Consider the following 12,690-nt stretch of genomic DNA (forward strand, 5'->3'; position numbering starts at 1 on the left):
ACCCGCCGTGGGCTTCCTGGTGCCGCTCCTCCTGCTGCTGATGATCCAGGCCACGTCGGTGAGCGCGGCTGAGCGCTCCTACGAGGGCAAGGTAGGCGGGCGCCACGCTTGGGGCCGCGGGCAGTCACCTCTCACCTCCCGGACCTTTGCGCGCTTAGTGCGCGGCCTTTGGCCTGATGGTGCCGTTAGTCCTTCCAGGCCCGGCTCTTCAGACGCAGCTCAGACCCCGCGTCCTCCTGGAGCTCGGTAGCCACTCACCCGGGGCGGTGGGGGGCGGGGGCTGCGTCTAGACCCTGCTGTGTGCTAGTCGCCCGTATCGTTATTTTGTGGGGTGGGCAGAGAGGTGGTCGGCCACATCCTGAGCATGTGCTGATAAGAGCTTGGAATCAGAATTACACTCTGAAAGGGGCCGGTTCTAAGTTGTGTCTCACGGAGTCGGAAGAACTTGAGGGTTCAGGGAGGTGCCCACTGGAGAGTAGGACCTGCCACTTGGTTTGGGATGGGCTGAGGACAGAGAGGAGGGCATTGCAGGTGAGGGCACACCTGTGCAGGCAGGCAGGAAAGCCTGAAATCTGTGCAGGGTTGTAAGGAAACAGGTCTCATTAGAGCCTAGGGGGCCGGGCAATCAAGGTGACTGCTTGGAGCTGGCCAGATTAAAAGTTCCAGAAAGTCTAGGGGAAAATTTAGTCTTGGTGTAGTAGAAACCTAGGACACAGAGTAAGATTTATTTTTTCTTTTTTAGTTGCCAGAGGTGTGTGCCTTTGCCAGAGAGAGAGAGAGATGGAGAAAGAAAGCGGTAAAGAGAGAAAGTACCCCTCAATCCCTTCCACTTATCCATCCTGTCAGGATTTGGGGCTCACATACACATGTGTTTTTCAGGCTATGGGGCTGGACTTGAACCTGAGGTAGACCATGTAGGATCCAGCTTCCTTAGGCTATGGGTTGCCTGAGTTTTTTTTTTTTTTTTTTAAATTAATTTGGTTATTTATTCTGTGAGAGAGGCAGAGACAGAGATACAGAGAAGGAGGCACTACAACAAGGTCTTCATGCTGCAATCCACCCCCAGCCCCACTTGAACCCTGGTTGACTACATGGGAGTCCAGTGACATAGCCATTACACCAACTGCTGGTCCCACCCCATGTCTTTTTTAAGCTGTCAGGGCTGAGAGTTGAACCACATAGTTAGCCATGTGGGATCCAGTTGCCTTAACTAGCACACCGTCAGCTGGCCTACAACTTTTCACTTTTGATCCATGTATGTCTTTATTGATGAAGTGAGTTTCTTGTAAATAGCATGAAAAGGGTTATGTGTTTTTATTTTATTTTATTTTTTAAATCAATTCTTTCTTGATTGGAGAGTTTAACCCATTTACATTCAGTGTTATTGTTGAAACATACAGACTTAGCTGTTTTGTTGCTTGGATTTTAGTTGTTTTGTACTTTGTTATTTTCTTTTTCTTCTGTTATTATTTGTCTTTGCTGTGTGGAACTTTTCCATTGTGGTAGGGAGTGAATCTTTTTTCTTCTTTTCTAGCTGGTGCACATGCTCACCAGAGAAAGGTAGAGAAGAATGCACACCCCATGGGGGATGTTCACACTGCAATGCCTTCTCCTCAATCTCTCCCTCCTTTTAAGATTTTGGGTGCACAAACACATGTGCCCAGTGTGTTTCTCAAGTCACTGGGTCCAAGACTTAAAATGTGCAGTTGGTCATGTGGGATCCAGCTGCCTTAACCACCAGGCCACCTGAGGCTGGCCTGAATAATTTTTCTCTTTTCTTCTTCATGTAGTTATTCTAGTGGTATGTTCTATACCTTCACTAATACTTCTTGAAAAGTTGGTCTAGTATTAGTGAATCCTTTCGGTTTTTGTTTGTCTGGAAATGATTTTATTTCTTCTTCTATTTTGAAGGATAATTTGCCTGATATAGTATTCTTGACTGAAAGTGTTTTTCCTTCAGTATTTTGAATATATTGTCTCATTCCCTTCTGGTCTGTAAGGTTTCTGCTAAGAAGTTTGATGTTAGTCTGATGGGATAAACTTTATAGGAAAGTTGGCGTTTATCTCTAAACATTTTAAATATTTTTTCTTTTTTTTTTTTTTTTAGAGAGATTTTTGCTATAGGGCACATGCGCTTGCTGGAGAGGCAGAGAGAGACAGAGAGACAGAAAGTGAGAAATAACCCCCCAGAGGGGATGGCCACACCGTAATCCCTTTTCCTCCATTCTCCTCTTGGAATTTTGGGCACACACTCACATGTGCCTGGCATGAGTTTTAAGTTACTAGGTCCAGGACTCAAACCACAGTCAACTATGTGGGAGTCCAATAATGTAATCATTATGCCATCTGCTGGTCCCATCTTTGTCTTGGTCTTTGATTTTGATGGTTTGACTATGATTTGCCTTGGAGAGGATCTTTTTATGTTAACTCTATTTGGTGTCCTTTGAATTTCCTTGACCTGGATAGCTGTATTTTTTCCTAGAGTTGGGAAGTTTTCAGTTACATTTTATGGAATACATTTTTTATGCTATTTCCACTTCTCCTCTCCTCCTGGAATACCCGTTATGCAGATATTCAACAGTGTCCATTAGTTTTTGGAAGCTGCTTTCTTTTTTTTTTTTTTAACAGCTTTTTCCCCTAACTTTTTGAATATTTGAGTTACTACAAATGCTACATCTTAAAATTCAGAGATTCTTTGTCCTGCATGACCTAATCTGTTGCTGGTACTTTTTACTACTTTCTTTCTTCTTTTTTTGGAGAGGTTTTTTGCTATAGGGCGTGTGTGCTCGCCAGAAAGACAGAGAGGGACAGAGAGACAGAAAGTGAGAAATCCCCTCCCCCCCCAGGGGATGGCCATGCCGCAATCCCTTCTCCTCCATTTTCCTCTCGGGATCTTGGGCACGCACGCATACGCGCCCGGCATGAGTTTAAGCCACCATGTCCGGGACTCAAACCACAGTCGACTACATGGGAGTCCAGCGACGTAGCCATTATGCTAACTGCTGGTCCCCTTTCTACCGACTTTTAAAATTTTCTTGTATTAAGTTCTTCATTTCCAGAATTTGTTTAATTCTTTAAAAAGTTGTCTATTTTGTTGTTGAAATGCTCATACATATCATTAATTTTTTTCTGATCTCCTGTAGTTGTCTGAATTTTGTTGCATGTCACTGAGTTTCCTTATGACCAATATTATGAGTTTTGTACCCATGTCTCAGTGATTTCCTTTGTTTTGTCAATTGTTAGTGAGGGACTAGTGCTTCCCTTTGGAGAAGGGTTTTTTTTCTTCTTATTTCTTGTGTCCCTGAGTTGACATTTGGGCAGCTGGTGGAATACTCACTTCTCATGGCTATGGATAGTGGTATTGGTATTGGCTTTGCCTGTGCTTGGACTCAGTGGTGAAGTCTGTATATTTTCAGTTACCTGTGGTGAGAACCCTCAGGGCTGGGTTTTCCATCTCTGGGTAAGTCTAGGATTATGAACTAGTGTCCTGCCTGTAGATTTACCTCTAATGATGGTAGCTGTTGCCCTGTGAGGTGGTATCTATCGAGTTCAGTCTCTGAGTAGGGCATTGAGGCCTCTTCCAGATGAGGGACCTGTGTGGGTATCACCCAAAAGCTGGTAAAGTACCCTGCCTTAAATGGGTTCCACCAAGAGAGATGTAGGTGCTGGTTGGTGGTTGTGTCATTGGGGTGCTTAGATGGTTAGATGCTGATGGTGTGTCCTCCCTGGAGCTGGAGGAAGGGCCTGCCTTTCCCTGCTGTTACTGAATCCCTCTCCTCTTTCGGTATTCAGGGGGCAGGGCTGCCTCTGGCTGCAGGGCTGGTCAAAGCTGGAGCTGTGGCGGGGAGGATCCAGGTTGGAGAGAGCTGCCACCCTGAATTCTGCCTTCTGTGTCCTAGCTTTGGGCGGCTGATCTGTGTCAAGCTGTGGAGGTGTTGATGGGGGAGTCCCACAGAGGCTGAAGCTCGCCCTGGGCTTACTGCAACTGTACGCATGGGGTGTAGGGTAATGGAGGAGGGCTCCCTCAGTGGCTGGAGGGAATGGCCCACTAGACGCCTGCCTTTGTGCACTGGGACTGAGTCTCATCCTCACCCAATCTGAAGAGTCATGGCTGGCCATTGTGGTAGAGCTCTGTCCAAATGGGAGGGAGGTGTGTGTGTGTGTGTGTGTGTGTGTGTGTGTGTGTGGTAGGACAGATGGGATCCCACAGCAGCAGAAGCCCAATGCAGCAGCCCCTGGGGTGGGCCCTTGGGGTAGTGCTCAGCTCCAAGGAGCAGAGGACAGGGGCCTATGGGTCACTACTTTCTCCTCCCCAAGGAGTGGTCATATCCTGGGTGTCCTTTCTGCCAGCCACCCCAACCCTTCCCTCTGCTCAAGCACTCTCCCAAAGAAGGTCTTGACAAGCCACACTGCTGTGGGCTCTAGGAGAGAGGGGATGTTTTCAAAGTCTTGAGCCCAGACAAGGGGAGCACAGATCTCCCAGACTCTGAGGGGGCAATGATAAACGTCTGGATTCCTGTCTCTTCTGGGGGAGGGGAGGAGTGTACTCAAATGCCAAGTTGTGGATGGGGTGGGACACACTCAGAATCCTTCGCCTCTGTCGTTGGGGGCAGTACTAGGGACAGAGGTGAAAGTAGGGGCTGAGGGGTGTGTCCCGGCTACCTCTCCCCCATGGAGGGGCGCTCCCGTGAGCTTCTGAGCCTCTCCGAGTGCAGAGTGCCCCTGCATTATGTCTCCTCACCTGTCACAGTGTCCCAGAGTCCTCTCATTTCCAGTCTCTTGAACTCTGCTGTTTTCTCCTCTTCCCTCTGGTTTAAATGTGGCTGTTTATTCTGTTTATTTATTTGGTTTGTTTTTCTTCCTTCTTGGGGTGAAGCTGCACTGGGTGCCTCTGGTGAACCATCTTCTTTTTTCTTTCTGGTTTGTGATAGGGTGTGTGTACTTGCTGGAGAGACAGAGGGAGAGAGAAAATGAGAACGCACCTCTGGGAGAATGGCCACATCCCAATCCTTGCTCCTCCATTCTCCTCTTGGCTTTTTGGGCATGCACACGCATAAGCCTGATGAGTTTTTCAAGCCGACGGGTCCAGGACTTGAACTGCACAGTCAGTCAGGTGCCACCTTAACCTCCGTGACACCTGCTGGCCATATTGCTCTATCTAGTTTATTTTTACTTGTTTTGATTTTTAAATTATTTGCTTAATTTTATTTATTATTATTATTTTTTAAATTGATGATGTGGCACGTGTGCTCACTAGAGAGAAATGAGAAGAGAGAGAGAGCTGCCGGGTCTGGGACTCCAATCTTGACCAGCCATATGGGAGTGCAGCACCTTAACTACTGTGCCACCTCCTGGTCCCATGTTGCTCTTTCATTGTCTTAGGTTTACCTATTATCTGGTGTTTGGGGGTACTATTATAAATATGTTTTCAAATTTTAAATTTCTGCTTTTTCGTTATCCTAGAAAAAGACCCCCGCTTATTAGTTCTAACAGCTCGTTGAGGCTATGCAGAAATCATGTCTTTGTGAGTAAGAACGGCTTCACGGCTTCCTTTCCAGCCCCCCGTGGCTTTATTTCTTTTCCTTTCCTCGTGCTAGCGTGGATTTCCAGTATGGCACTGTGGGGGCGAGGACAGAGTGGAGTGCTCGCCATGGAATTCCTTCAGCCATGACTTGACCAACGGCTGCTTTAGGAGGACTGCTGGGCGGCAGTGGTGTGTGTGTGTGTGTGGGGGGGGGGGTGTGGGGGGGGGGGGGGGCTGCAGATGTTGAGAGGCTGGGGGGACAGAGGCCCACTCCACCCACCACCCCCATCCTTCCAGTCAGCAGTCACTGCAGCTCACCCACGGTTGTCTCCCTTCCCACCCTGGGCTCTCCTTGGCCCTCACCTAGCAGCCAGCAGCCACGTGGCCTGCATCTCTTCTCTCTGCAGCCTCAGTCCGTCCTTTTGGCCTCTCCGGGCAGCATTCTGTCCTCCCACGGCCAGTGGTTCTTCGGGCCCTGGGCCAGGCCCTAGGCCTGCCCCCGCTTTTCCTCAGGGCAAGGCCCTCCCACTCCGGGATCTTCAGCTCTAGGGACCTCCATGTGGTCTGACTGTGTGAGTCACCGGACAGGGCCCTCATCCGTTGGCTACAGCGCCCTCACATGCCCTACCTCCCATCCCTCCTGTCGCCACCCGTGACTGCAGCTCCTCCTGGGGTCACCGCCTTCTGAGAGGGCTCTGGAGCCAGGCCACATCAGTTCAAATCACAGCTCCAGGACACACCAGCAGGGCAATCCCGGGTATGTGACTTAGCCATCCGACTCAGTCTCCCCATCTGTGGGAGGGAGTGGCCTGGGTCGATCCGTGTCGGATGCGTAGGACAGTATGCCATATATCCGACCCCAGTGCAGGGACGAGTCAGCGCCTTCTCATTTACACACATTCATGTCTCTCAGCTTTAAAACCCCAGCTAGCAAGTGGCATGGAGCTTAACACACTGGATCCCACATGGCTGGTTGCACAGTTCGAGTCCTGGAACTGGTGGCTTAAAAATCACACTGGGCACATGGTGTGACCCAGATTGCAGTGTGGCCATCCCCCCAGGGGGTGCTTTCTCATCCCTTTCTCACTCTCTAGGGAGCAAAGGTACTACAGCAAAAACTAAAACAACAGCTACAAAAATACCACAACCCTCCCCCCATGCTGCAGGCCTCTGCTCTACCTGTGGTGCCCTCCTCCCCAGCACGGCCATATTCCCGAGAGCTGTCTTGCTGGCTGGTCCCTTCGTCACCTTCCTCAGCCTGCTTTGGCCCGGCCTCTGTCCTCACGGGTGCGGCTGCCACTCTAACCAAGCAGCCAAAGCCTGCGACGGTATCCCCTCCAAGGGTGGCAAACCCTGTGCTCACTTACCGGCCCTTCCTGTCACCTCTCGTCCAGCCCTCTGCCTTCCTGGGCTGCTGACCCTCTGCCTGCATCTTGGCACCTGGTCTGGGCTGCCCACCACCGTTCACTCCCCTCTCTCTGTGCTGCCCGGACCACTCCTCTGTCCTCCAGGCCCTGCATTGCAGCTGCCCTCACTAACGACTCCGCTTTCCTCTGTGAGCGAGAGACAGAGAAAGGCAGCACCCCGCAGGGTCCTGATGCCACGGTGCACCCTCAGCCTCGGCCAGCCCAGGATCACGGCATCACGGGTCTCTGGACCTGAACTGGGAACCTCCCATGTGGGTCAGCCATGAAGAGCACGTTTTACTGTTGCACCCCCACCTAGCCCTATCACCCCGGAAGTTAAGGCTGGTGGTACGTGTACAATGCATTCCATCCCTGGTTTAGTGCCTGCAACGTTTTCGAGGCCCCCAAATATTTCTGGATAAACCAGTGAACTGGCCAGCAAATGAGTCAGCAGTACTTGGGGAGGAACCAACAGGTGACCCGGCATTAATGTGCTGAATCCCACGTAGCCAGCTCTGCAGTTCAAATCCCGGACCTGGTGGCTAGACACTCATGCTGAGAGCCTTTGTATGTGTGCCCCAAATCCCCAGAGAATGGAGAAGGGCCTGAGGGTGGCCATCCCCCGAGGTGTGATTTCTTACTTTTTCTCTCTGTCTCTCTTTCTCTCTGTCTCTCTCCAGCAAGCACAAGCACCTTCTGGCAAATAAAAATATAAAAAATAAAAAAAGGAGAGGGTGGAGAAAGTAGAATGCCCTGTAGTGATGACCTTCGTAATTCATCAGCACAAAGTCTAAGGCTAGACCGTTAAAAATGAACAGGAAGGACCAGCTGGTGGTGTGGTGGTTAAGATGGTGTGGTGGTTAAAATGCCAGGTCCTGGACCTGGCAGCTTGAAAACACATGCTGGGTGTGTGTGCTTGCGTACCCAAAAATCCCAAAAAGAGAATGAAGAGAAGGGATTGACTGGCCCTACCCCCGTACCCAGGGAGTGATTTCTCACTTTGCTTCTCTGTGTCTCTCTTAAGTGAGTGCATGTCCCCTACAGCAAAACAAAAACAAAAAAACAACCACTTTGGGAGAGAGAAAGAGAGGGAGGGGAGACTGTGCTCTGATCCCTGGCTCAGAAGCGGGCGAGGGGACGGCTGGGAGTTGGGGGGCAGTGGGGCAAGGAGATGCCCACCTGGTCTGGGTCCTGCCGTGTGAGAGCGCGTGAGGCACAGACGTGGAGCGGGAGCCTGTGAGCGAGGACGGGGCAGGCGCTTCAGAGGGGTCAGAGCCCACTCACGCCTCAGCAGGGCCTAGTGGGGAGAGGAGGGTGCTCAGAGTTATCGGCCAGTTCTTAGGAACTTGTTAAAAAATGATCATTCCTTTAGGCGCTTTTCTGTACCTCGCATAGAGTCACTGTTTTTATATACTTTGTGTACCTCCAATATTCAGAATTTTCCTCTAAACTTAAAAATTCTGTAAACTTAATCAATCCCCTAACTAATCAGTTCAACTTACTCATAAATACCAGTTTCTCTTAGGTCCTTTAATGCTTTTAAAGTAGGCAGATCCTCAAATAGCAAGCAGAGCGGTGAGTTGCTTTTGGCAACGGTGGGCTTTTCGGAGCCGCCCTGTCTCCGTCCATGTTGTCGGCGGTCCTGCTTGGAGGCCTGGCTCCTTGTGGTGGAGCGCGTGTTGCAGGTCAAGGTCTTGGCGGCGTGGCATGAGGCACAGGGGGCTTGGTGATGGGTAGAGGTGTTGCTGCACCTGTCACACCTCCGGTTGTGACAGACCTTTGGTAGCTAAGGTTCTGGAAGTCGGGCTTGGCCTGCCCAGGGAAGGACGGGGTCTAGGAAGACATGGGCCGGTGAGCGCAGGGGTCGGGGGAACAGAGCAGACGAGGAGAACCAGGTCAAGAATGTCCAGCGGGGGACTTGCCCTTTACTGCTCGGCGGGCTGGAGGCCCGCAGCCGATTTTCCTGGGGGCCCCCACACAGCTGCCCTTTCAGGGAAAGCATGAGTTCCGAAGGAAATGAGAGGTGAGGGCCCTGAGACGGCCTAGGTGGAGCTGTCTTCCGAGCAGTTTAGCAGCAAATGACAGGTCTGAGCATGAACCTGGAAGGAGCCAGCAGGAAGGTGTGTGTGACCAGTGGAGACGGACGGGAAGGGTGCTGCAAAGGGAGGTCCAGATGATAGGGTGTCCCCAAGAAGTCACAGTGTTGGCATTCCCCTGGAGAGAGCTGCTTGGAAAGTGGGGGGCTGGGGTGGGGGGCCCAGGAAGGGAGAGGCCTCAGGCTTCCTCTCCCCCTTGGTTGCCGTTGGGGTCTTGTTGCAGCCCTGGGTTGGGCTGACAGCTTGGGGAGGGTCACCAGTGGGGGTGATGGCCCAGTTCTGCTGGTTCTGAGCTCCCCTGGCCGTCCCTATCTCCCTCCAGTGCAGATACCTTCAGGGATACAACCCTTTTGACCAGGGCTGTGCCAGCAACTGGTACTTAACCATGTGTGCCCCGCTGGGACCCAAGTGAGTCACTACCCAGGAGCTGGTGTTTCCTGGGCTGGAGGGGGAGGGGGGGGTGAAGCGGGCCTCCTCCGTATCCCCACCATGGCCCCCAGACCTGACGTCAGGGTGCCTGTTTCTCGGGGGTTCCTTCCAGGGCCCTGCTGTCTCTTGGAGCCTTTCACACTCCCCCTCCTCTGAGGGTGGGTCCTTGCTTCAATAAATGGGATAGAGGGCACAGCAGCCTTCCTGAGGCTGGCGTCAGCTCCCTGGCAAGCCCTGGGCTGTTTGCTCCCCAAGCTGAGAGGGGCAGGGGCCCAGCCAGGAGGGCCATGACCCGGCATCTGGCCTGCTGCTCCCCAGGTACATGGCTGAAGCCGTCTGGCTGCAGAGAGAGGTGGAGCCTGGCTGGGTCCCCTTATCGAACTTGCCCTCCCCGGCATGCCCCTCTGCTGTTGGTCCCCACGCCCACCCTGATCCCCAGCCCCAGCCTCTGGGTCTCTTCAAACCAGGGATGGGTCCCCCAGGAAGTGGCGAGGCTGCAGCTCTCCAGGAGGTGAGAAGCATGTCGGGGTGTGTGTGCATGCACGTGCATGCGTGCTGGGAAAGGGGCGTGTGTGAGTTGTGCAGGGGTTGGAGGGAGCCCTGAGGGTGGGCTGGCCCTGATGCTGGTGCACTTGGAGCTGGCGGTGGGGCTGCAGACCTGGGGGGCTTGGGAAAAGGGTCAGGGGCCTCTAGCTCATGGCCACATTGCCGGAGATGGGAAGGAAGACTACGTCACTCCCTGCAGCCAGCCTTGGGCTGGCCACCCCGGACAGAGCTGTTGACGAGGACTACGATCATGGTTTGTGTGTTAGGGAGGGTGCCTTTATTTAAGGACACTTTACTTGAAACCCCATGTGAAACCAGTGGAAACAGGGCATTGGGGTGAGGCAGGGCTGGGGCTGGGTAACCACTGCCCCCCAGCTCCAGGCCCTTGAAGTCACAATCCGTCACTCCCCTTGTGCTGCTCTGAGGGGCTGGGGAAGGCCCCCACACCCCGGGATGTTTAGCTCCATGCAGGCCCAGGGCTGCCGCTGCAGGAGGCTCCCAGGAGAGGCCCGGCCTTGCTCTCGTCCCTTCCAACCCGGCGGTGCCAGGAACACAAGCACCTGAACCTCACTTCCTGACACCAGCGTGGAGGCCCCCTGTGCCCTGGCCTGGCCCACCCCCTTGCAGGAGTGCTGAGGCCCCCCAATGCCCATTAAATTCCCTTTGCCAGCCTCCAAAAGCTGCCTGCCGAGTGTCTGTCCTGGGCGTGCCGGCGTTGGGGAAGGGCTGGGACAAAGACCTCCTGGGAGAGCAGAGACTGGGTCCAGCACTGCTGGCCTGTGACCTTGGGCCAGATCCTTAAGTGGGGGTAATGGCCGCAGTGGCCGCCAGGCCCGCCTGGGAGAGAAAACCCTCTAAGGTCAGATGGCCGCCCTCAGGAAAGACGGGGCCTCCGCCCTGCCACTCCCCTATCTGACTGCAGGGGGCGCCCGCCGCCCGGGAATTCGCCAAGTCTCGCCCTGTCCATCCGCCACGTGTGGGAGCCCTCTGTGCTGGGCATGGAGGGGTGACGCCAAACTGTGGCTCTGCTAGTGGCCGGAGCATGACCTTGGGAATGGGAAAAATGTCACCCTCCTGCAGGGCTGTCAGTGGATGAAATGAGGTGTTCACACAAACGCCTGATCTGGTAGGCAGGCCAGGAAGGCTGCCAGTGTGAGCCCTGGTATTCCCCCACCACCCCAGCAGGCACCAGGCGTCTCCAAGGACACCTGTCAGAACCCCCTGAGCCCCCAGACGCCCATGCAGACTCTCAGGGTGGGGAGGATGGAGTGCCCGGGTGACCCTGCCACCTGCAGTATCAGGATGGGCACAGACTGCTTCTCGTCACCCCGGATCTGACGAGAGCAGGGGGTGTGGCGGTGGAGAGGAGAGTGTCACCTAAGGGATCAGGGAACACTCCTGGGACCCGTGGAGGTGTGTGCATCTGAGTGAGCTCAGCTCCCAGGGGCCAGCTCAGGTCCCCCCACCCGACCCCGGTGGTAGGTGGCCTGTAAGGCAGGACTCATCTGCAGATCTTGGGACTGCTGGGTCTGCCACGGCCTGCTGCTCCCTCCGCCTGCCCATGCCAGGGTCCCTGGAGCCCCAAGGCCCTGCTCTGTCCAGGCCCAGCCTCACCACCCACTATGACTCTGGCTCTGGCTCCCTGGGCTCCTGGCCAGCCCTTTGTTCAAGCCCAGGGACTCCAACTCTTTCTCACTCCCCTTTGCCCTGTCTTGGTATCCTAGTCCTCAGCCCCTGCGGGGTTCAGGCCTTTCTCAACTTTGTCCCTACTTGACTTAGAAACACTGAGGTTCTGGGTTCTCACTGCCCAGGCAGGCAGCCCAGCTTCGGCCTTGCTGTTAAAGTTCGTAGGCCCCACATTTATGCCTAAAGCTGAAGCAGCTCTGTCCCTGCGGCTTGGCAAGGAAGGGGGGTGAGGATCACTCTGGAGCCCCTGAGCCAGGGTGTGTGAGTCTGTGAGAGCCTGCGGGAGGGCACCCCTCCACCCAGGCCGCCACGCAGTGAAGGGGGGGCAGCAGACTCTCAGGCCCTCTGCCAGATAAGTGTCTTTGGGGTAGCCTGGGCCTGAGCCAGTGGGAAAGGGGTCCAGAAACCTGGGCCAAGGCCTGAGTGTGAATCTCGGAACTGGCTGGGTATAAGAGGGCACCCACTTGGAGTCCAGCTCCACTGGGGCCGGGAAAGCCAGTGCCTGAGGAGGCCCTGTCCTGCCACTGGCCTTGCCCTGCCAGCCGACCCTCTGCTCCGTGTCTGCCCAGGACTGCACTGACCAGGTCCTACCTGGGCGCCCAGGGGACTTGCCCAGCCTCAAGGCCTTCCAAGGCCTAAGCCAGGTGTGAGGCTCTCCCCCGCCCCCGGGCCTGGTTTCCTCACTGGACAAGGACATCGTTTTCCATAGTTTCTCAGAGGCAATGCCTTCCTGCCCTGGGCTGTCGATCTGGGTCTCTGTCCCCTCCCAGTGATGTTAGGACTTTAGGAAAGTCCCTTGCCTCAGGCTCCTCTGCTCCTCGAGGGTTAGGTGAGACCAAGCCCATCCCTTCCTTTGGCTGCCCCCACCCTGTGCCCTTTCTCCTGAGGCTGGGGCCCCTCTTCAAGGATTCTTTCCTGCCAGCGGGGAAGCCTCAGCTGAGCTGCACCCACTTTCCCTCTCTGCCCCCTCCTGTTTCTGCTGAAACTGCCCTTGACTCTCAGG

At 54.2% G+C, this 12,690-nt stretch overlaps 1 protein-coding gene across 1 annotated transcript in view; it reads left to right on the forward strand.

The window, feature by feature from the left end:
- The window catches only part of ZDHHC19 (zDHHC palmitoyltransferase 19), a 73,421-nt gene that overhangs the window by 4,197 nt on the left and 56,534 nt on the right, over window positions 1–12,690 (forward strand). Inside the window, 6 exon segments of the mRNA XM_014590973.2 lie at window positions 3–91; window positions 9,349–9,434; window positions 9,774–9,873; window positions 9,876–9,966; window positions 10,463–10,694; window positions 11,132–11,255. Coding sequence (XP_014446459.2) covers window positions 3–91; window positions 9,349–9,434; window positions 9,774–9,873; window positions 9,876–9,966; window positions 10,463–10,694; window positions 11,132–11,255 — 722 coding nt within the window.

This window comes from Tupaia chinensis, unplaced genomic scaffold (assembly GCF_000334495.1).
Source record: "Tupaia chinensis unplaced genomic scaffold, TupChi_1.0 Scaffold000515_1, whole genome shotgun sequence".
NCBI classification, from domain to species: Eukaryota; Metazoa; Chordata; class Mammalia; order Scandentia; family Tupaiidae; genus Tupaia; species Tupaia belangeri.